At 44.0% G+C, this 23,650-nt stretch overlaps 2 protein-coding genes across 2 annotated transcripts in view; one reads left to right on the plus strand and one right to left on the minus strand.

The window, feature by feature from the left end:
• Positions 1 to 4,771: 4,771 nt before the first annotated feature.
• Positions 4,772 to 17,117, minus strand: TAF1A (TATA-box binding protein associated factor, RNA polymerase I subunit A). The gene is made up of 10 exons (XM_059835879.1): positions 16,994 to 17,117; positions 15,245 to 15,414; positions 13,843 to 13,956; positions 12,373 to 12,571; positions 11,441 to 11,571; positions 10,411 to 10,569; positions 9,228 to 9,294; positions 7,821 to 7,941; positions 6,269 to 6,429; positions 4,772 to 5,095 (listed from the first exon to the last, which is right to left on the minus strand). Exons 1-10 carry the CDS (start codon positions 17,115 to 17,117, stop codon positions 4,953 to 4,955), a joined length of 1,389 nt encoding a protein of 462 aa, XP_059691862.1. The 3' UTR covers positions 4,772 to 4,952.
• Positions 17,118 to 22,489: 5,372 nt separating this feature from the next.
• MIA3 (MIA SH3 domain ER export factor 3) overlaps positions 22,490 to 23,650 on the plus strand; it is a 28,744-nt gene continuing 27,583 nt past the window's right edge. Inside the window, exons 1-2 of the mRNA XM_059835883.1 lie at positions 22,490 to 22,643; positions 23,345 to 23,478. Coding sequence (XP_059691866.1) covers positions 22,490 to 22,643; positions 23,345 to 23,478 — 288 coding nt within the window. The remainder of the gene's footprint in view (positions 22,644 to 23,344; positions 23,479 to 23,650) is intronic.

Here is a 23,650-nt window from a genome sequence, read left to right on the forward strand (position 1 = left end):
TTGGGTCTGGTTTCAAAAAGACTGAACAGAGGTGATAAAATACAACCAAATTAAGGCAGCAGTTAACCATAGGTACAAGTAATTTCAGGACAAAGTTTTACAGAGGTATTGCTGTTACCCACAAATCCAGGTATATGTTCAGGGTTAAAATGAGAAGAAATTCAGAAAGAGTGAAGGAGAACACACACACATTTAAGGCACCAGCACAACCTGAAGTTGCCTGAAATATTCTGTGGTAACCCTGTACTTAAGCTAACTGATTTTAGTGGTTTTGATCCCAGCTGACATTAAACAGATTGAAAGATGCATGAGATTTCTGCCCACCTGCCCCACTGGTGAAAAATGTGTGAGCACTCCCTCCAGTTAGTGAAATACAGCATCAGCTGTGTACGCAGGTGTACTGTGTTTGTACACATTGTACTCCGCCTGCATTTCTGAGAATGACACTTCCCTAACTCCGCTCTTCCATAAGCGGACCAAGAGCACTTTGATCACAGCCAAGCTCCTTTATCACTTCACCAAAAGAAACATTTTCCTTTCACATACACATCGCTACTCAAAAAGGCAATAAACCCACATGCACTCAGAGCACATATCACCTCTGTGCATCACAAGGCATGAGTTCAAGGTCAGCAGCACACCAAGAGCCTAAGTGATCCAACAAAGAGGATTAAGTCACACTTTACCTTGCAGCTGCAGGAGTGATCTGCCAGTCTGATGCTGTTAGGAAGAGGCTTTAGCATGCACCCGCTCACTAGACATTTCCATACCACAGAGCTTAGAGAGCAAGGCTTTGTGATCTGTTTCATTGCTTCTGAAACATGGAACCAAGCAATTAAAAAAAGCAATTAGATACCTCTCCTCCCCACAAATCCTAGGAGAAGCCATTACGGCCAATGACAGATATCCTTTGTGCTGTTTCTAGCAGCTTCTTACTGCTTTATCTCCATAGGACACAGGCAGAGAGTGAGGAAAAGGAAGCTGCAGGGAGAATCTCATGTACAAGGACACCTCCACTCATCCAAAACTCTTTCCCCTCTCCTCACACAACACCATTTACACCCAGGATCTATCTGTATGTGGCTCAGGGGGAAGTCAAAACTCCCAGTCCCAGCATATCAATACAACAACCAGTGTAATGTGACAGCTGAGAATACTCTGTGATTATGGATCTCCTCAGAGTCTTTATTGGGAAATTGTTGTTTTAAAAAACCTCTGGGTTTTGAACCTTCACCCGTTTAGCTGTGGCTCTAACTTGTGGCACCTTACTTGTCCAGCAGCCTGCCAATAATCCTATCTGCTTAGACTCCAATGAACTGGAAACATGCCAGTCAAGATTCAGCACTGTCATGAGATAAAGCATTTTAAATCCAAGTATTTATAATCCGCTAAAGTATCAGCTTATCTCAGTTATTGCTCTCATACATTGCAGACAATCACTGAAATTAAGGCATTACCTTGGTGTCCCCTGGCAACTGTCTTATTCTGAAACCATAACAAACAGCAAGGATAAGTGAGGATATTTGCGTACTCTTCATTTGTAACTACAGCCTACAAGTTCCCTATGCTTTTAATTCCTTTAGCATTAGTGAGCTCTTTGGGGTAACTAACATTATCCACCATTAAGAGAACTTAAGCACCTCTCTCCCTTTCCTAGGCGTATGCCACTTGCAGACAAAAACTCAGAATATTTACCTGTGTGTGGAACTGCACTTCCTATTTACTGGATACTTCAGACCAGGAGGCAAGAGGACTCCTTGCTACTCCCTGATGAGGGCAGAAAAGCTAGAATAGCTTTACTCACGTTTGGGCAAGGAGAAAACGCATAACCTCCCAGCAAGACTCCTGCTCATGTTACCCAAGGACTCCTTGCAATGGACAGTCTTTTTTCTTCAGCCAACATACCACCTCCAGCCATTCTTTAAATGCAAGAAGACAAGACTGAGCAGAACTTTCCATTTACCATCACAGGTAAGGACAGCAATTACAGAAAGCCCTGAAGAACTGTAAATTCAAACCAGTACAAAGCGCATCAATCCTCTGATTCTGCAGGGACTACTCCAAGAGTAAGGTACACACCTGTTTACTGCTGACAATATGCTTACACTGCTCTGAAAGCTAAGGCAAGTCCTGCCAAGGTTTCCAGAATGAGACAGCTGCTCAGAATACAGAGAGCCTGGTGGGCAAAAGGAAAGGGGGTAAGAAAATACAGGGTTGACATGCTTTAAAAAGCAGCTGACATTTCATTAGCTTGCTTTTCTTGAACTTTAGTAAAAGACATTCTTAAAACAGGAAAGCACAAACAGTACCATCAAAAACATAAATGCAACAACAGGGAAAGCAGAGGGTAGAGCTGAAGTGAATTGTAATTTTGTATTATCATTATTTCAGGTTTTCATATTAAAAAGACAGAACAAGAGGTGGAATAACAGGGGGAGAACAGACACCGAGTCTGTGCCAGAAGATGCGGATGCCCCGAACAAGTTCCTTGCCTCTGCATAAAGGAAATCAGTGAAGACAAGCTGTGCTATTTGTTTCACGGAAGGAAAAAACCTCACAGAAGTTTTGCACACAGGATGAAGATGTCAAGTCATAAGAAAACCAAACCCAGACCACATAATTCAGAGCCAAATCAGAATATTCCAATCCACTAGGAGTTAACCACATTCAAAATAAAACACACAAGCTTGAAAACACAGCGTGCAACAAGTAACTTACACAGGAAATTCCACTCAGGACTTGCGACCTACAGGTTTGTCTCAGGTGTAAGTACTATAGTGTCAGGAAACAGCAAGTTTCTTGCAGGACATGAAAGATCAATGCTTGAGATAGTTATGTGACAGCTGGGACTGTGTGGCTCTTCCACTTGCTGACTGCAGCACTGTAGTTCTAGCACCAGGAGAGAACATGATCCCTGGCAGCAACCCTGCTTCCAGAGGTCATAGGAGAAAGCTGTGAGCACAATGGATTAACAGATTTTTTCAAAGACATCAAGCTCCTCTTTGTCCTCTTATTCTCCTTACCAAAATCTTCTCACCTCCATCCCAACCTCTGCTGCTTTGTTTCACATTTCTTCCTCAATAAAGAGATGGTTTCTCGGCTGCTGCAAGGCATACACATCTCTCTCAGGCAGCTAAGGGGACAGAAGGAAAATTATATGGGAGCTCTCAACAAGCAGCAGGGGCTCTAGCATTCAGTTTTTGTACTGTTCTGTGTTAGGTAATATGATAAAAGCTCCTCTGCATGCCCACAAAGTAGCAGAGAGACAAAGGAAGGGGGAAGGCCAAATAATACCCTGCTGGGATGCTCCCAGGCCCATCACAGGAGAGTGGCCAGCGCATCAAAGACCCATTTTTGCCAGTCCAGAGGAGCAGAGAGGCACAATGGCAGGCAGGAAGCCCAATTAAGGACTCCAGGGAAGGGACACCCTGCCTGATTGCCTCCCAGGGCTGTCCCAGTACAGCTTTAGCCCCATCATCCGGGCATGAAACTCATCAAGATGAGTTATTTGGAGCAACAATCTGGATCATCTCTTGGACTAAGGGGGGCTGCTTCCCAGGGATGCGGGACACCTTACAGGATGCAGGGGAAGAGCATTTTGAAACTTCATAATCTGAATTAAAACAGTCAAAACTCAGTTGAAGACCTCCAAGAAAAAAAACTAGTCTATTACAGAATAAGGCAGCAGCATTCTTAGGGAGCCAGAGCTAAACTAGCACATAGGTCTGGAATGACAGATAATTGCTTCTTTTTTTTTGAAAAAACATACAGTTATGGCAAGTAGCTCACTTAATGTTTAAGACACATTGTCTTAAGACACATTTCACAAGACCCATATTAACCCAGACCAAAATCCCAGATAAACACTCAGCTTTTAAAAGCACAGCTGTACTTATCCATATACTACTATGCTATTAAAGACATCTTTATTTCATTCCCAGAGGTAGCAGTTCATCCACCAGAGTTCTGCAGACCTGTCATTAAAATAGAAGTAGTATTTGGAAACCAATTTGTTGTTGTTTTCAAGCAAACCGGAATGCTAGTTTGTGACAACACGTTAACTTTCCAAACACAGCAACAGTGCATATTTTAACTCATAGGTAAGACTGCAAAAATATTCTAGAAAGTCTCTTCCACCAGGCAGAGAAGTTTTCAGTAGTTCTGTGCCTGTGCTTTTCCAAAGCACTGCAACACTAGCTTCCCTCTGCAGCCAGGCAGCCACAGCAACTTTTCTCTCTTTCCTACCAATGATGTGAAAACAATCCCTGAACCAAACACACAACCTGTAAGCATGACATGTAGGAGAACTGCCTTTGGATTATGTTGAAGTGCATCATCTATTTGAACAAGCTGCAGTAGATCTTCACAACCTGTAATTCTTCTCAATACACAATGCAAAAAGATGTGATACATGCCTCGCCATTTTCCGTATATTTCAGGAAACAATCAGTTATAAGCAGCAAGCTATGTAACCTTTACAGGTTGAGACCACATTTTCACTATGCATCATGTACTGTTCCTAGGTTAAGGCACTACACCTACTATGAATGCCACTGCTAGACCTGAATGGATTTTGAACTACATTCTAGCAGTCATTTAAATCACCATCTGTGCACCTAAACATAAGGAGGATCAACCCTACAATACTATAGATACAGAAATTCCACACCACAATACTAAATATTTTTCAAGTTGTATTTGAAATCAATGCTGTTTGCATTTCATACAGAAATATGGAACTAATATTAAAGAATTTCCTCAACCTTATCAGTTGATTTACATTAATTTTATTATAAAACAAACACAAACCAAAGCATTTTTACAGAAATATATAAAAAAGTCTAGTACTGAGTCGATAGGGTCTGCCTAGAAATTTTAGAATAGCATCAATACAGAAGTGCATTTCACAGAGAGGAAAAAAATACAGCAAGAACCTTAAGGACGCCTTCTAATCAAGGTTGGACAGAGGAATCTGAAAGACCAGATATTCTCAGGTAGACAGGATTGTGCTTATTCACAAATTTCTTCAGCATCCGAAACCTTTTCACCTGAGCTTTGCAGCCTTGGTGTGATACATATTTAAAGTATTTGCAATCTAAGGAAAAAAAAAAGCAATGTAAGTTATACTGTGATACAAGCAAATACAAAATGCTTTCACTGTTTAAATAATATGCAAACATCTAAGAAAGTTTTCAGTAATGAAAGGTAATAAAATAATCCAAGACATGCACATTACAGACATAACTGCAGCATTAAATAATCTATCCTCATTTGACCCAGAAAACATTCCACATATAACCGTATGCTGTCTTGCAAAATATTTTTTCTCTTTTGTTTTTACTCTTCAAATAGATTAGAAAGTAAAATATCAAGAGTGTAAAGAAGCATTGATTTTATACATTAACTTATTGTGTTGGATAAGGAAAATAGAAGCTCATATTGACACCAATAAGCACAGAAACTTCATTAAAGAAAATTAGACCTGGAACAATTTTAATAGCCATCTGGTAATAAAAGCTGGGAGATATTTGGTAACATATTATTGAAAGCAAAAAAAAGACTTTCAACATGAGAAATTGTTGTATGAAGTCCAGAAGATAAAATTATAGAAAAGCTGACAATGAACAAGTTACCTATCAACCAAAAGTCCAAACTCCTATACAAGCGATGGTGTCCACACCATATTCTCGTTCTCAATTTAGCAGCTGCTGCTTGGCCTGATACTACACTTGGTTTTGGCAGCATTTCAAAGAATGCTACTAAAGAGGTCATATTCTTCGCCTTCTTACCAAACTGCGAAGAACCAAGAATCCCCCCACCCCCCTCTTCCCTGCATTACAACACCCCCATGGTCCTTAAGGACCAGCTGCTGTCCAGTATTTGCGAGACACTGCCTAGACAGGCATCCAGCGAGCAAACTCTCTGCAGTCCTCGCAACATTCACTCAGGAGGGCGTTGTGCATTTTTTGAAATTGTGGTTTGAAGGTTAAACAACAAGGTAAACAGTATTGTGACTGCTCAACAAGGCCAGATAAAACAGAATTCTAAACCAGGATAAAACAAGTTATGCAAAATATGTCTCACTGTCAAATATCAAACCAATTCAAACATTTTTCTCATGTTCAGCTTCAAACACAACAATCTTTCCTAGAAGAAAGAAACTGCATTTCTTCCAGGGAGTAGGTCAGCTGCATCCCATCTCATTACGGCTACAACTAGACATTATTTCTGTTCTATGTAGTGAAAAGGAAAGAACATTTAGTATTACCCTTTCCCAGTAAGATTCCAGCCACCAGAGCTTTTTCATATGAAAGGCTTTCATTTTCCTGCCAATTCCTTTTTGCCAAGTAACGGCTAAAATGGAAGGCTGGCCACCAGTCCTTTCGGGAGTTCCACTCTTGCTTGATCCAGTCAAGATGCTTCTCGGAGCTGGAAAAAGGTAAAATGAGTTACAGAAAAGCTTCAATTGGGATAAAAAGACAATTAGGAAGCACTGAATTTTATAATCAACTTGCTACAAGTCTCATAAATTGTAGCATAGACACACTGGCCTTACACTGCAGACTGAAACACTAATCTAAACAGAAATAACCTTTTTTTTAATCCCTGGCAACACCAGTGAGGCAGGAGGTGAACTCTAGCAGTCTTATTTAGACTTGGCAATAACACAGATCATGGGGTGAAATGAAGCAGGCCTTTGACTTGTGTGCCCATTTGTCAATAGTAATAAGAAAGTTTCTTCAAGTTTATGAACAAATTAGTAGTATGAAGGAGTTTGTTTTTAGAGAAGGTTTGTGTTATTCTATGCATACTCAAAGACTAACTTATCCCAAATACTTATCCCAATAACTGTTATGCAATAAAGACCTTAAACCAAGCATTTCAGAAATAGAAGCCACCTACAACAGGGAAGTGATAGTCCCATAAAATGACCAAGATGCCCAGTATTTTTCAAGATACTCTGAAGCTGTGTCTTCAAATGCAAAAATGCAGGCAAAGTTAGGGTATCATACCATTTTTACTAACTCTATGCAACAACACTCCTAGCTTTAATCCTCTAGCTTCTGGAACTTCACAGCAGATGCTGGGTAGGTGGAGGTGGCAATAAAACAGCAAAACAGGTCAAATTAAGTACTGAATTAATTTATTGTAAATATATAGGGCTTAAAAAACACAACACCCTGTTTGTTGGGTAAAATAAAGTCTAGACCTTAGAGGCCTTCCGGGCACAGATTGTCTGAGACGGCTCCTTCCAAAATCAGAGGTCATGTCTGTCAGTGCTAGCGAGGACACGTCAATCCCCAGGCATATTGGCTCAGCTTTTAAGAATACACTGGCTGCATTCTGTTAACAGCTACCACCATCACACCAGTCTGTACAGTATCAGCCACGCCCCTATTGCAGCCCAACAATTCTCAAACCAGCTTCAAATAATGCACGAGTAGTAACAGAGCAGAAGGCCCAACAACTCATTTTTTTCCCCCCTTGAAAAAGGGAGAATAGTGACAAGCAGCAAATGCTACCCAAAAATCTGAACAACTCTTTCTGCATAAGGACATAACCTGGTAAAAAAACCCAACTTTTTTCAAGTGATGACAATACTGGAAATTTGGGAATTCCCCTCAGTAATAATTTCTTTACTCCCAATGAAAGCACACTGCAGCCAAGCACTGCCACAGAACTGAGGGTAGGCCAGATGACACTTCCATTCACCGGCAGGGAAGACAAAGGCTACAAAGGGTCACTTTGTCAGTTGCCCAAAGGTGAGGACTTCACACACATTTGGTTTTAGCACACCGTATCAGAGATACCATACTTACATTACAATTTGTTTCACCTGTCTTGCCAAACAGCTCCATGCTTTTACATTTTCCTTCCAGCCAGCATAATCCAAGGCTGCAAAAATAACTTCTAGCCCCAATCGACGTTTTTTTCTTTTCTCTGGAAAATATTAGGCTGATTAATGAATTAATTAGATTGGGCTGAACTCATTATTAAGCAACAAGTGTAATATAGTTCTCCATCCTGCCTCCCCAAATACTGCTACTTTCCCTATTACTGAGGGTTCTCCCCACCACCTTCTGCCTCTTCCAAGAGATAAAGTTAAGGAATACTTCCCGGCTCTAAAGCACAACTCATACCGGAGACGCTCCCTCCCTACTCCCATCCTGCTCAAAAACTGCTGTCTTAAGAGGCACACATAGGACCGCTCACTTATCCCCCACTGCCTTGCTTACAATAGTTGCCGTTTCCAAAGCTCTCTTATCAGTGCTTCCAATGGGCACCACTGTTCAACATGTTCTTCCCATGGGAAGGGAACACAGGGCCTCTAAAACACTTCAAATCCTGAGATGCCACCAAAACACCCCAAATCAAATCTGGGACTGATAGGAATAAATCAGACATTTCACATCAGCAGTTCTGTAGCAGCACAGTTCTTAAAACAACACTTGACCTATCACAGCAGGTAAACGTGGAAAAAGTTATGTTTATCAGTATAAATTTCTTAAAAAAATCACATTGTCCTCAATAACTACAAAAAGTTAGCAGATGTGTCTTGCATGAACAGAAAAGGGTAGGTTTCAGCGAGGAGGTTTTTTTTTCCCCTCCCAAAGAGGAAAAGCAGAAGAAGTGAGAACAATCTTGATTCAAGGACATTTGACCAATGTGCTGACTTGCTGGAACATACCAGGTCATGAGACAACAGACAGTTTGGAATGCAATTGATCAGCATGGAAAAACAGTCTCTAAACTGGAAGACTTTCTTACAAGCTTGAAGATAAAACTCCCTTGAAGAGGAGGAAGATTTTGTTCTTTAATCAATAACAATGAGCTAAGGCATAGATCCATCTTAATTCCTCCAGAAAAGAAAGAAAGAAAAAAAAAAATCAGAAACATCAAAAATGGAGTAGAGACCCTAGCATTCAGAGTAGAGTACCTCAAAAAAAAAAAAATGTGAGAGTTATTTTTGAGATCCTGGCTGTGCCTTACAACAGTTTGCTTTGATCAGCTTTTAAAATGAGAAAGGCATTTGTTTACAGAAGTTTGTAAATGCCTGCTCACACATCCAACTTAAAGGTTCCTGTGATTGGAAAGTTGGGTTTGGGGTTTTTTTGGTCTTAACAAACATAACTACTTCGAAAAGCAGAAAGAAGGCTGCAGAGTAATTTCAGAGTGTTATTCTAGATTAACATAAAGGAAAACAGCAAAGATATTTAAAGACTTACTTGATTTTTGAAGCATTGTATTAAAATCTATCATTAGTTCATGAGAAGGAACAATATCATGCAAGATCTGGGAAAAAAAACCAAAACAAACAGATACATTATTTTAATCTGAAAACTTTTGAAGACTTCCACCTGATCAAGAAAAGCACAGGCTTCAGAGTTTTGGGTGCGTTAGTTAGGAAAATTAAGCAATTTGGTACCTTAGCACCTTGATATAAAGAATGAATATCTAGGTCCATTTTGCACATCTGTGACACAATGTATGGAATACCTTGATGGCTGCTGAAAAACACTGCATGTGACAGATACAACATTCTCAAGGAGCAGCCCAAATCCATATCCAGTGTCCTTTTTTAGAAGGCAACATAATTCCCTTCCTAGGCAAGTTCTAGCTCCCCTGTCTACTGCTCTTGTGCATTGGACCATGGTTTCTGAACCTATCAGACCAGTTCTTTGATTTGTCACTATCTTGTGAGAGACTACTGTATAGAGCCACTGCTAAAAAGCACCGAGAAAATGGAATTTTATACATATATGCTAGAGTTTAAAAGTCTAAGCTTTATGAAGCGGTTATAAAACATCTGCCCTAATAAAAGCACGATAGTGCCATCAAGTGGCAAAACAGATTGCAATGTTTGCAAGAAGCTACGGGCAAAGAAAGCAGGAATTTAAAAGCAACTATACAAAAGCTTAATATAGCAAGGCCTTGTCTGCCAACAGCCAGCAGAAATTAACTTCTATTTTAGCTTAAATGCATGGCTTATTGAAAACAAGCAGGGAAACTAATTGCTAGACAAGATCAATATATGAAAGAGCAAGCATCTAATCATTTCTTCAATACTGTAAAGATCAAACTGTAACAGAAATCAATGCATGTTATGTACAAGACTGCTGATACAGACTTCTGGAACCATGTAAAGGCGTTCTCTGAGCTTGTTTACTGACTTAAAGAAGTTATATGATGTATCATTTAAAGGCAAAACAAAGACTTGAATTCAAAGACAGTAAAGGATACTGTTTGTTCCACCCATTAGCATCCCTCCCACCAACTTTCCTCTAACCCTCTGCTTTCCACAAAGAATACAACAGGGTAAATAATGTAACAGGAGTTCAACTGAACCAAACTGGCAGACCACCATGCAACATGAATGACCACAGACTGTATCTACTATACAATATATACCTTCAGTGCAGATATGAGTGATTTCTTTGATTCACCATGTCTCTTGAGGAACTGATAAAGGTAAACGTGAGCATTGGGATTAGCAGGAAACTTTGAGTTGTACGCATATTCATTTAATACTTGGCGGGCTTCATTATGGTCTCCATAGAACTCCAACAACTAAGAGAAGTCAAGACTGTCATTAGTTCGCCATATATTAGCAATCATACTCTTAATAACTAATTTTGGGCTGACACAGAACTATCCAACAGCGCAATCTGTATCTAAGAGTGCAGCATATAAGACTAACACCAGCACGTTTTCATTTTACTGGCTACTCTGTTATCACAGACAAAAATTCACACATAGAAGCTGCTACAGGAGAAAATTCCTTCAACAGTTATTTATTTGTAAAAGAATTACCAGCACTTGCACACTGGAAAGAGGCACTGAAGCAGTTTGCCTTGTCTTTAAAGAGAGAAGTCAATGAGAGAACTTGGCAGCTGTCAGCACCAAGCAAAATTCCATAAGATGTGCTTAGAGAAGTCAGAACTTACGGGCATTTACAAAAGGTAAATAATTCCAAAGAGATTAAGAGTAACATTATTCCTTAATTACAAATTCTAAGCAAGTATTTAAAAAAAACAAAAAAACACAGAGGGACTGCATGTTTGGTGTCTTTAACATTTAGTGTATCCAGAAAAACACTGTCCTGCTAAAAAGAGAGAACTTACTTTCAGGAATTTAAACAAAGCAGCTCTGCTCCAATGTCTGTACTAGCATCATTAAAACAAAATATGCAAGCTGTTTGTCTATTTCTTTTTCTTGGTAATGCACAGGTAAAGTCCTTTTTGTACTCTGTGCAGGGTCTGGAGTTCTACCAGAAGTAAACTGTGCTCTAAATCAATGCCAGTAGGATACACATACAGATGTGTTGCTTTTAAAATACTTTGTTGTCACCCACACGTATATAAAAAGCTGCAGACAGACATCTTAATGAATATTAGACAGGGAAACACAAAAGGAAAATATCTGTGAAACATGCCCTTACATCCACATAGCATTTCACAAAGAGATCCCAGACTCCAGGTATTTTAATAACCTCCTTTAAGTTCACTGCTGCCTTCCGAAAGCAACTGTGCATTTCTCGTTCAACAGACAAGTCTTCAAATCCATCTTGACCTACCAAAACATGAAAGAATGCCACAAAGTTAGCTTTGCTAATCAAAATAGGTCTTGAAGTGGTGCACCTAAGAGATGATGACATTTTTCTAAGCCAGAGAGCTTTTAGAAAAGAGGCCTCAATTTCCTCAGTATTAAAACAAGAAATATTCACTGCTCTTCATCCAAATTTCTTAACAACCAATTTCAACTCATGACAGGCAGTATCCCAAGACAAGACACTACCAGCACAAGGTCTGCAAACCAAATTAAATACTTAGTTTACATAGAAACAAGTAGAGATCCAATGTAACTGATAACGCACAGCCAGTTGGTATATGCAGAATTAGATGCCATACACAAGTAGCAACTTATGTACATTTAAAGAAACTGAAATTCAAACACAAGTTTTGGGGGCTTTTGCTCATGCTCAGAAGTCTAGCAGCAGTCAAGCACTTATGCACCTATGAAGAAGCTGCTGCTATAGCTGAATATCTTCCTTTGACCATTGTTTTAGGTGATGCTGCCTGGATATAAAAAAATGTGATTTGAGAGGAAAAAGCTTCAGAATAGCGTTTCAGGACACTTCAGAAAAGTGCAGGCCACTGTGCCTTTTTGGTACCACGGTCATTGCTGATATGGAATTATGTGCCATCCATAACATCACATTCTGAAGTCTAATGTTTCCCTCTGGTGCCTTCATATGCAGATAAAGGCAGAAGAGCAGCCTGCATTGAAAAGGTGTCATTGCAAACCATGGTGTCTGCAAGAACAAGCAAGTTGAAGTTTACAGCTCAATATAAAAACGACACTAGGACTTACCACGCTCTAACAGGATGTTCTTCTGCTTAGACCAGCTGTAGTAGTCCAACAGTCCTCTGTAAGCCTGAATCAGTTTCATTTCTTTATCCTGAACAGCTGTTTGTTCTCCAAACCTCCAGCTTTCTGCCAGGGACAAGTTTTGGTAAGCTTCATCTACTAGTCCATTACAAAGGAGGCGAAAGGCATGCTCTAAACAAACCTGCAATTCAAATAGTTCATACCACAGTGTTTCGCATAATACATGGAGAGAATCTCAGCAATACAGCAAAGTTCTACACAGATGTGCAGGGAAAGAAGAGATTCATTACTGACATGCATATAAAATACTGCAAACACGGTTAGTAAAGTATTTTAATTAGAAGAGCATTTTACACACATTCTTTTATCCAAACAGTATCTTTACAAAGAATTTTGGAGAAAAATGCAGGAATGGGAGAATACAAGTGTCACTGGGGGCAGGGAGATGAGCCAAGAACCTAAATAATTTTTTCTGTCTGAAGATACTGGGGAGACATTAGTAATCAAAAGCATATCTAATATACAAAGATGTATCACTGGGAAGGGAAAGGGTTGAAGCTCTTGAAATCTCTGGGGCAGGAAGTCACCCACCAGGTGGCAGGCACTCAGTGGCACTTATCAAGGCAGCAGAAAGCAGTTGTCTCAAAAACCTGCTTGTCATTAACAAGTGCTGTACCTGTTAAAGAAGGTCCAGAAATGATCTGAGGAAATCTACTCGAGTTATACTTCCTGATTTTTCACTTGGCTACCCAACTGCAGAACACCCGAAAGAGGTATGCCCTACCACCCTATCATGCTGATTAAGCACTGGATAAAAGTCTAAACCTTGAGTTAGCTCTAGTAAATTCTTGTCTAGAACTTCTGTTGAAGGTCTTGAACAAATACAACAGAGTGAGACAGAAGCATCATCACAAGTGAGAAACAGTCAAGGAAACCAAAACCATATAGGTTTGAATGAGCCACCACAGGAAAAAAAAAAAGCTACAGCTGGGTGACACAGGGGTCCACAGTAGAAGGGTATGTTTTATACATTGATTAGCTACTTGACAAGCGAGCTGATAACAACCACAAAATTTAAGTACAACTGTTCAGCCAGGAGCACAGTGGACAAATTAAGGACCGGAAACAAAACTTGGCAGGAGTTAATATGTAATTAGATGTTACTGGGGCACGCATGAAAGAATTTAACTGTTTCAAATTAGAAGGTTAATTAAAGGATATAGGCACTTTAAGGACTGACAATACACATCTGCGATAAAAATATATAGACTAAGTAAAGTACAGTTAAGTATAGAATAACCCTTAAATTATCATGCAATTGGTAACTCAGATGTACTACTTTTTTTGACACTATTGTCAATAATACACTTCAAGAGAAAGAGATTCAGAAACTAATACTCAAGTGTTCAGGTAAACGTGGAAAATCATCAAGACTGCATTAAGTATGCTCACCTTCAAATACCTTTTTACTCCTAAAGTTTTCATCTGTTCTATAAAAGAGTTGAACTCCTTCATGCTGCTATGGGAATGATGGCACAGAATTTCGGTTCCTATTCTCCAAATTATCTATTAATGGGGAGAAAGACATTAAAAAACAACTTTAGTATAAAAAATGGGAACAGTCACCATATATACGGTCTTACCAAACTTGCAGTTATTACAACATAAAATACGCATTTGAATTGCAAATATAAAATTAATATTAAGTGTTGTCTACTGCTATAGTCATCTAGATATTCATCTAGCAGTACTTTTACAACCATTCAGTGGGTGCTTCACAACTGCTCATTACAAATGCAGCACTCCAACAAAGCTTACGAAAACTGCATTTGTCAGAAGGTTCCTCCCCTCCTGTTACTGAAAACGGGGTGTTTCAATGTTACTGAAAACTTCTGTTTTCCTTTGATATGTTTCCACTGAGATGCAAGGTATACATAACTCTTTGAACTTAGCAGTAAAGATTATTTCCAACGAGATGTAGCTTCCCATCTACATGCACCTGTTTTCAACGTTTGCCTACAGAACGTAACAAAATACTCCAGCAGGCTAGGCACAGTCAAGTACTCCATTTAACAACTCTGATCCCTTTCCTCTTGCTTCTATCTCAGTACTTGCTAGGAGTTTTGTGACTACTGCAGGAGCTGGTAAAGACCTAAATAAGCCACTAACTTCCAAACAGATTCTGACTGATGGCATGCTAGTGGCAAACATGTTTACTGCTTTTCCATTTCAGGAGACTACTTTCATAGATACGCTCCTGATGGAATTAACTTACACCAAGCCAAGTTTTCATCTGTTGTGTCAAGGGCATATGTAAAAAAAACCCAACAAAACAAAACCGCACAAAAACAGCCTACAAGCCCAGAGAACTTTTCAGGAGCACTGAGCACTCTGTCAGGAAAAACATCAGACAGCACTGCAGATTCCCAGCACCCTTGGAAATGAGCAGAATTCAAGCTCCAGCAAGATTAGTTAAACCCACAGCAGAGGCGTGCCTGTGCAGAGGCAGACTTCTGGTGAGTATTGGACAGCATGCTGCCTTGAGCACTACCAATGATGAGCTCTGGTGTACTTTCTGCAGCCTGCCATCAAGAGTTTCTACATCAGCATCTGAATAGTTGCTGGAAGTTGTTTTTGGAAGCTTCAATGTCTTTTTTTTTTTCTTTTAAGAAACTAGTTTAGTTTATGAAAGTTGCCTAACTTTTCAGGTCTTACCTCTGATACCTTTGTTTTTATTTCACTTAAAAAAATCAAGCCTGTGATTAGTTAACTAAGACAAATGTTGGTCCTGAAGATGCTTCTTGCAAGTATTTTTTCAACTGCAAAAGAACTCTGATAAGGGACATCGGCTTACCTCTGATGGACCCATGTATTCTGTAGAAAAGTCTTTCTCTAGTGACTCAACATAGAAAGTCAGAAACTCTGCAGCCCTTTTCCACTGCTTTTGTAGCATGGCATCCTGAACGTAATTTAAACACACCTCCTTGCTCTTCTTGAAGTTTAATCTGTGTTCACGGGAAGATGCTAAACAAACAAAAAAAAAATCAACCAAGCCCACAACTGTCACAGCCCTTATTCAGATAACAATGTGCCTACCGTTTCAGTATCTCTCTCATACGATCTTTCTCAGACACTACAGAAAATGATCTTAAGCTACGTGGTTTTGAAGTTAAATACACGTATTAGTCTGCAGGGAAGCAAGACTATGGCAAAAGCTGCAAATGTAGTATGAAATGGCATTTTCCACATGCAGCACACAGCTGCAGACACTTGAAACAGCGGAGACCCAGTTACAACACATTACTGTCCTATCCGAATTAGAAGACCATGGTGCTTTGATAACTTCACAGGATGTTTTTTTATATTTTGGGGACCATTCTCTTCCCTTGCTAATCATCACCTGAGTCTGTGACCCCGCTGTGCTGAAGATTTGCATACACACATACAAACAGGCCATTCCAGTACCAAAGGCTAAGCAATTCCCACTAAAACCAAAGATAAATGTAGAGAATTATTCTCCTTTGAGTACAAGACTGGAAAGAGGCCACTTACCCTTTTTACACGGATACTGGCTCAACTCCTGTTACAGCACAAAACTGAAACCTCATTTCCACATCTGTTTAAAGCTCACAGCTGTATGCCATGCTCTAACGTGCCCCTACAACAATGCTCACGTCTTAAGAGCCTTCTGCAAAGGACATGCCGAGCTCAACAAACCACCTCCTACCTGGACGCTGTAGGCAAAGGAGTAACTCAAACACTGGCTTGAAGCAGTTTTACTACAGTGCATTCTATAAAATTACCTCTACCCAACCTACCTATAGGTCTAATCTTGATGCATATTTCTAACCTCAAAGGTTCCAAGTACTAAGAAAATAAAACCCCCAGTGAACACCACGAGATTAAATACACCAAGGACCACAGCTACTGTAGATAAGTACTACTATTCAAGCTGCTAAGAAGTCATCTGACATGAACAGCATTAGAATCACAGAATCCTTTAGGTTGGAAAAGACCTTTAGATCGTCAAGTCCAACCGTTAACCTAACACTGCCAAGTCCACTGAGTCGCTAGGCTTTCTGTGGTGGAGAGGCTCCTTTTTCCCTGTAATAAACCACACCCGTATGATGTAAAGTGTTTCGCTACAAAGCTGTTTTGCAACAAAAACTTCTCCAGAGGTTTTGCTGTCACCTGCATCCACAGTGCTTTTGTTATCAGTCACTTCATCAGCTTTTACTTTACGAGTAGCGTACACGCCGCTTTCAAGCACCTCGCAGGCTGCCGGGCAGGCGGGCCGCCCCCACGCCGCAGCGAAGGGGGACCGGGAGCAGCACTGAGGGCACCGGGAACCCCAACCGCCTCCTCAGCGGGAGAGCGACGGCGACCCGCGGACGGAGGGGGCAGGCCGGCCTCACCAGCGCCGGGCACAGCGGGGGCAGAGGGCGGCCTTCCTCCGGGCCCAGCGGGGGCAGAGGGCGGCCTTCCTCCCTCAGGGCCGGAGGGGGGGAAGGGGGACGGCGGAGCACGGGGAGCCGCGGCGGCAGAGCGGGAACGAGCGGGAGCCGTGGGGGCCGCGCCCGCCGCCGGGCAGCTCCGCCCTTACCCGGTTGGCAGAGGTGGGGCGGCAAGAAGGGCAGGTGCAGGGCCGGCAGCAGGGCGGTCCTCGCCTGCGCGGCAGGGCTCTTCGCTACCGCCGCCGCCTCCTCCTCCTCCAGGAAGCTGTCCATGGCGCCGAGGGCAGGCCGTCACCCCGCACCGCGAGCCGCCCGCGCCTCTCCGCCCGGCTGCAGCGGCCACCCTTGACCCTGGGGGGCGGCCTCACGATCCTCCGGCCGCCCCACGCTAAGGCAGCCAAGCCCAGCTCCGGCACCCAGCCCCTCCGGGAAAGGGGCAGCCGGGCGGGCTGAGCCTCAGCTCGGCCTAACCAGCGACCGCCCCCTCACGCTAGCCAGGGCTCACAGCGCGCATGCGCCACCGGCGCGGCGCCCCAGCGAGGCGCATGCGTCCTGAGAAACATGGGGCGACTCTGCCGCCATGATGGAAGGTAGGCAATCGCCCTTGCGCATGCGCGCTGAGGAAGCCGGGCAACGCTCTCGCCATGATGGAAGAGGCACTTTGTTCCGCGGGGTCACGTGAGCGGGAGCGCCCGGTGGCTGTGGCGGCCCGGGTCAGGCCCGGCCGGTCCCGTGGGCTCTGGGGACGGAGGGGGCCGCTGCCGCGGTGCCGCCGCCTCTTCGCGCTTGGCTTCGGCCTTGAAAAAGATGTCGTTCGCCCTCGGTGCTCAGCACCCCTTGGCTGCGGGCTCCGGGGACTGGGCTGGGCAGGAAGCGGTACAGGCCGCGGGGGGGCCCTGGCGCCAGCCGGTGTGCGCCCAGGCTGACTGACTGGGTGGGTGCTGCCAGGTTAGGCCGTGAACCGAGTGGCTGACAAAGCTGGGCTCGCTTCCATCCGAAATAAATCCGAAATGAATGGAGAATATGGATCTATCCCAGAATCACTAGGGTTGGAAAAGACCTGTAAGATCATCCAAGTCCAACCATCACCCCAACCCCACCATGCCCACTAAACCATGTCCCGCAGTGCCACGTCCACACGTTCCTTGAACACCTCCAGGGAGGGTGACTCCACCACCTCCCTGGGCAGCCTGTTCCAGTGCTTCACCACTCTCTCTGTAAAGAAGTTTTTCCCAATATCGAGCCTAAACCTCCCCTGGTGCAACTTGAAGCCATTTCCTCTTGTCCTGTCACTAGTCACTTGGGAGAAGAGACCAACACCCACCTCACCACAACCCCCTTTCAGGTAGTTGTAGAGAGCGATGATGTCTCCCCTCAGCCTCCTCTTCTCCAGACTGAACAACCCCAGTTCCCTCAGCCGTTCCTCATCAGACTTGTGCTCTAGACCCCTCACCAGCTTCGTCGCCCTTCTCTGGACACGCTCCAGCACCTCAATGTCCTTCTTGTAGTGAGGGGACCAAAACTGAACACAGTATTCCAGGTGCGGCCTCACCAGCGCTGAGTACAGGGGCACGATCACCTCCCTACTCCCGCTGGCCACACTATTTCTGATACAGGCCAGGATGCCGTTGGCCTTCTTGGCCACCTGGGCACACTGCTGGCTCATATTCAGCCAGTTGTCAACCAACACCCCCAGGTCCTTATCTGTGGGACAGCTTTCCAGCCACTCGTCCCCAAGCCTGTGGCATTGCATGGGGTTGTTGTCACCCAAGTGCAGGACCCGGCACTTGGCCTTGCTGAACCTCATACAATTGGCCTGGGCCCATCCATCCAGCCTGTCCAGATCCCTCTGCAGAGCCTTCCGACCCTCCAGCAGATCAACACTCCCACCCAACTTGGTGTTGGCTGGAGCAGGGCACATGGCAGCAGGATGTAAGGATTATGTAAACTCTGGAGGTAGAATTGTCACAACGCTGCCTGTGCAGTGGGCAGCAGAGGGGCTGGAGGCTTCCTGAGCCCCTGCCGAGGAGGTGCAGCAGGCTGCCTGGGAGCCAGCTCCTGAGCCTGTGCAGCTGGTGTGGGCGAGGCGGGCTGGCTTTCCCCTGCATGTGGAAGTGGGGAAATGAGAAATGCTAGCAAAGGGTGAAGGAGGAGCATGGGGGACTAGCTGGGTGCATTCAGTAATGTGGCAGAGAGGTGTTTAATTCTACATGTAGCACCACCAAGAGCATTACTAGAACTGTGACTGATGCAATGGTTACTCTAAAAGTGATAGTTCCTGTTGTCACTTTTTCCATTAGCTGTATTGGTACTATTCTTTTAGTTTGTAATTTAGAACATCATGTTCTACAGAAGAAAAGGATTCCGAATCAAAATCTTGTGCATTGCAGAGCAATAATATTGCCTGTGCTCCCACAGAATACCTGGATGCTGGAAATCTGTCTGCTTCAACCACAGAATCTGGTTTGTACAAATTTGTGCTGGAACTTGTTTCTTTAAATCACTTTCGGCAACTGACTTTGCCATGGAGTGTTTTGGTATGTATAAAGTCCAGTTTTCCAAGTAAGAATTTACAGGTTTTTTTCAGAACAGCTCTGCCATGTGAGGGTGAGTAAATAATAAACTGGCTCAGATTAAACGTTCATGTAATCCAGTGTCCAGGTTCAACTGTGATCAATAATGAGTGTCAAGGGAATAGTACAAGGCAGAACAGTTGTTTGTAGCGTCTGAACATTTAACCTCAGTATCGTACCTTAACATGACATTTAATAAATCTATGTGGGGTAACAGAACTCTCCCTTTACTTTTTTTGTTTTAATCCTGTGTTCTTCCAATATATGACCAGCATTTCAGTTCATAAGTATTCTATATTATTAATTTATATTTAACTTACTTGACTAAGTTGATGATAAACTGTTATATAGCACCACTTTTTAACAGTGCCATCTTCTTTCTCTGTCCTTTATAATTTGTACCTCGTGTGTCTTACTGATCACTGGTGTTTCCCAAGAATAGTGTCACTTCCTACAACATTTCTGATCTTTTGTGAGGTCAGTACCCTAATTTCACTATTCAGTTTACCCCACTTTATTTCTTAAAGTTCTCGTGTTTGCTTAGAAGCACATTTACATTTGGCTTGTTATTTTTATCTTCCCGTGTCACACTTGAGTGAGAGTCTTTGCTGATTCTTATGTAAACTGAGCCATCTGATCTTGTTAATGGGTATTAGTTATTAATTTGGTAGATAGTTTAGTGCAGCAGAGATGGAGACCTGCTTTGTAACTGTAGACACATACAAAATGCTAGATTCCTCATGTGCAGTGGGACTGCTCTCATAGTTGAACACATCTGTTTCTGAGATTGGGGTTGAGGACTGAAGGAAATTTTGTCAGAAATATCTAAATTGAACTAAGTGAAATATTTGTCTTTTATGTCACACATTGAGGGAAGCTGTGGGTACATTATTACTACAAAATACTTGAAATTGTAGGGAATACTGGATGGTTGCAGTGGTAAACTCGTGTATGCGTATCGACTGCAAGCTACGTGTTATTGCACAATAAAAGCAATGACTTATGCAAGAAGTTTGTGATCTTGTTTCTCTTCACATCTCCCTTTCTTGCCCTTGTCTTTATGACCACAGACACCGTTACCTTTTATCTTGGTCTTTTAATAAAGATAAGCTTGGTAACCTCGTACTGACAGGAAATGGCCAAACAGCTCTGTCTTCACAAGCAGGTGGGCCTAAAGATCAGGCTGGGAATTAAGCCACAAGAAATGTTAATGTCAAAGGAAAAACTACTTGTCTTTCATTCGTACAGTCATCATAAAACATGACTTGAGTATATTTACTTCCTTATTGTAAATTGTGATAAAATCCACCTCTACATTTTATGAGTTGGGCTTTTTATCAGCCAATATCAGCAATGGCAAATAGGTATCGCCTCATTTTACAGGATGTAAAATACAAAAATGTCAACAAAATTCCCAGGGGGCTGTCAGCAATACTGTGTGCTACAACCAGCGATACTGTGTGAGGCCTGGAGAACGTGTGGGCACTGGGTGAATGAATCGTTGCATTCCTGTAGCATGTGGATGTTTCCTTAATCTTGGGATGGATTGGGCTGCGAGACATAGCAGGATGTCCAAGGTGCATTTGGCAAAGAGGTACCAAAGCTATTAATTGCAGCACTGAGGAAGATACCTGTTTCTGCCTTGATGCTTTTCCATAATGTGATTAAAATAATAAACTGCTCTAGATGGGGGCTGAAAATGAAATGCCTACGTATTTTTCAGAGATTATGTAGCAGTAACTAAGCTTGGATCTCGGGCCCTGTCCAACGGGGCTGTGGAAATGAGAGTATGTAAAGCAAAAATCAATAATCATGAGGATATGATAACACGAGCAGTGCCTCTAATGCAATTAGCAGTGGTGATTGCTAATTCTTGTGATATATCATTTAAAAGGGCTCAGCTGTCCGGAGTTGTCCTTTGACATGCAGAAAAAAGCAGAATCCTTTACCTTGACTACCAGTTCTGCCAAGTGCCTGTTCATTTTGGGAGTAGCTTCACAATTTGCCCTTTGGAAAGGGGGGGGGGGGGGGGAAGTTTTGGCCATTTGATAAACCAGCAAGAAGACTCTCTTATGTTACCTACCCCGTCTTGGCTGCGTCTTTTATTCTCTTCGTCCAGTCAGGGGCTGGGCTGACCAAATAACACAGGTCTGAAAAAGAGGAGAGAGAAGAAGAGTTGTTCATTTTTCTCCTGTATGTGACCATTGTGACTTCTGCTGTTATTCTACCATTTTAGATTTCTAAAGCGATGTAAATGTGGCGGATGGAAAGAAGAGCTAATAAAAAAGTGGAGGCACGGGTGTAAGCAGCCCATCTTTTGGTTTGTAGGCACTCGTAGTTAAAATGTAGCAGCAAGTGGAAGCGGAAGGTGCGGAAGGGCAAGAACAGGCCTGTTGGGGATGCCGTGTTTTCAGCAGTTAGGCGTGCAACCCTTCATTTGCCTGCGCTTTCCTCAGCGGGACTACGGGTGGGTGAGTTCACAGGCCCGTGTTGCCGCAGGTTTAACCGCAAAACTCTCGGGAGGTCCCCGGGGGAGATGACACGCTTGCTTGGTGAGCGTGGCTCCTCTCAAGCGGAGATGGGAACTTCTCGGTGGGGCAGGAGGGCGAGCAGCGAGGTGGGTGTTTGGGTCTGTGGCACCCTTACCCTCGGGGGGGTTGCACGGGGGGAATGACACCTTTTCTGCAGCGCGGTCAGGCCGCGGGGCCATTCCTGTTACTTCAGCCATCCTCTGCTGGAGGAAACCGCCATTAATAAGCACAAATAAGCGGCAGGACCTTCCCCCTCACCCCCCAGGGCGGGGAGAGCCCCTCTGCTCGGAGGGAGCCTGAAAAAGAGCCCGGCTCTTGCCCGGCGCCGGCGGCCGGGGGTCCCGTTTCCCCCTCCGCGGGGGCGGGACCGGGACCGGGGTTGGGATGGGGCTCGGGATGCCGCCGGGAGAGAGGGAGGGTCCGGGCGCTGCCCTCCTCCCGCCGAGGCGGCGGGGCCGGGCCGGTCCCTCCCCCGCCACATCGCCCTCCCGCCGGCGCTGCTGACGTGTCTGCTCCCTCCCCGCCGCCGGCGCCCGCCAACATGGCCGCAGCCCCGCCGCCGCCGGACCCCCGGCTGCTCGTCGCCCTGCTGCTGCTCCTGCCCCCGCCGCCCTCCCTCCTCTGCGCCGCCGCCGGGCCCGACCTGGGCCGCCGTTTCGCCGAGCGCAAGCGCTGCGCCGACCCCGAGTGCAGCAGTAAGTGGGGGCGGCGGCTGGGGGGGGGGGGGGGGGCGAGGGACCCCGGCCCGGGGGCGCCCGCCGGGGAGCGGACGGGCCCTGCCCGGCCCCCGGCGCTCGGCACGGCCGGGAGGGCTCCCGCCGCCCGCGGGAAGTTGTTACGGGAAAAGATGCAAACGTCGCATGCCGGGGGGGGGGGGGGGGGGGGGGGGGGCGGGGGCGTTTCCCAAAGCCCCCCCCGCTTTGGCACGGAAACTGGGGGGAATCGGGAAGATGGACACGCGGCGCCGACCCGCGCCTTTTCACCAAGTTTTCTGGTCCCCCCCAGCTCCCTGGGTTGTGGGTGGGTTTTTTCCCTGCAAACCCCTCTTCTGTAATGAACCCGCTCTCTGGGTGGTGGTTAGGCGTTGGGTAACTTCAGGGCTGATTCGCGAGGACAAGGATGTCATCTTTCAGCCCATCGAATATTGATAATTATAGTGCGCTTCTGAAATGTAACTCAAACTCGTCTTGTTTAGTGAGCTTACTTTTTATTTTTAATATCTCCTATTTTACTTACACTTTCAGTTAAGTTCTTATCTCTCGACCCAGCCTGGAAAACAAGACCTCCCCGCACACACTGGTTTCTTATTTTCTGCCAGTTAGCAAAGACACCTTTCGTGGAACTGTTTTATTATTATTTTTAAAGTAATACCCTGCTTTTTGTTTTCTTCGGACAGTGTTAATGTGCCGAGGGAAGGCAACGCAGGATTTTAAAGGTCCGGACTGTCGCTTTGTAAATTTTAAGAAGGGAGAAGCGGTGTACGTGTATTACAAACTAATAGGAAAATCAACTGAGCTCTGGGCTGGAAGTGTAAGTATTGTAAAGCATTTGTTCTGTTTGCTTGTCTCGGTGCTTTCTGTTGGTAATCTTTTTTCCTTCCTTTTGCCTCGTAGGAGAACGCTTAGGGTTTTGAACGTAGCTAAATAACATAATGAATGCCATTTTGTCATGAGACCAGGGTGAAATGGGATGTGGTTTGATC

This window comes from Gavia stellata, chromosome 2, assembly GCF_030936135.1.
Source record: "Gavia stellata isolate bGavSte3 chromosome 2, bGavSte3.hap2, whole genome shotgun sequence".
Classification (NCBI taxonomy): domain Eukaryota; kingdom Metazoa; phylum Chordata; class Aves; order Gaviiformes; family Gaviidae; genus Gavia; species Gavia stellata.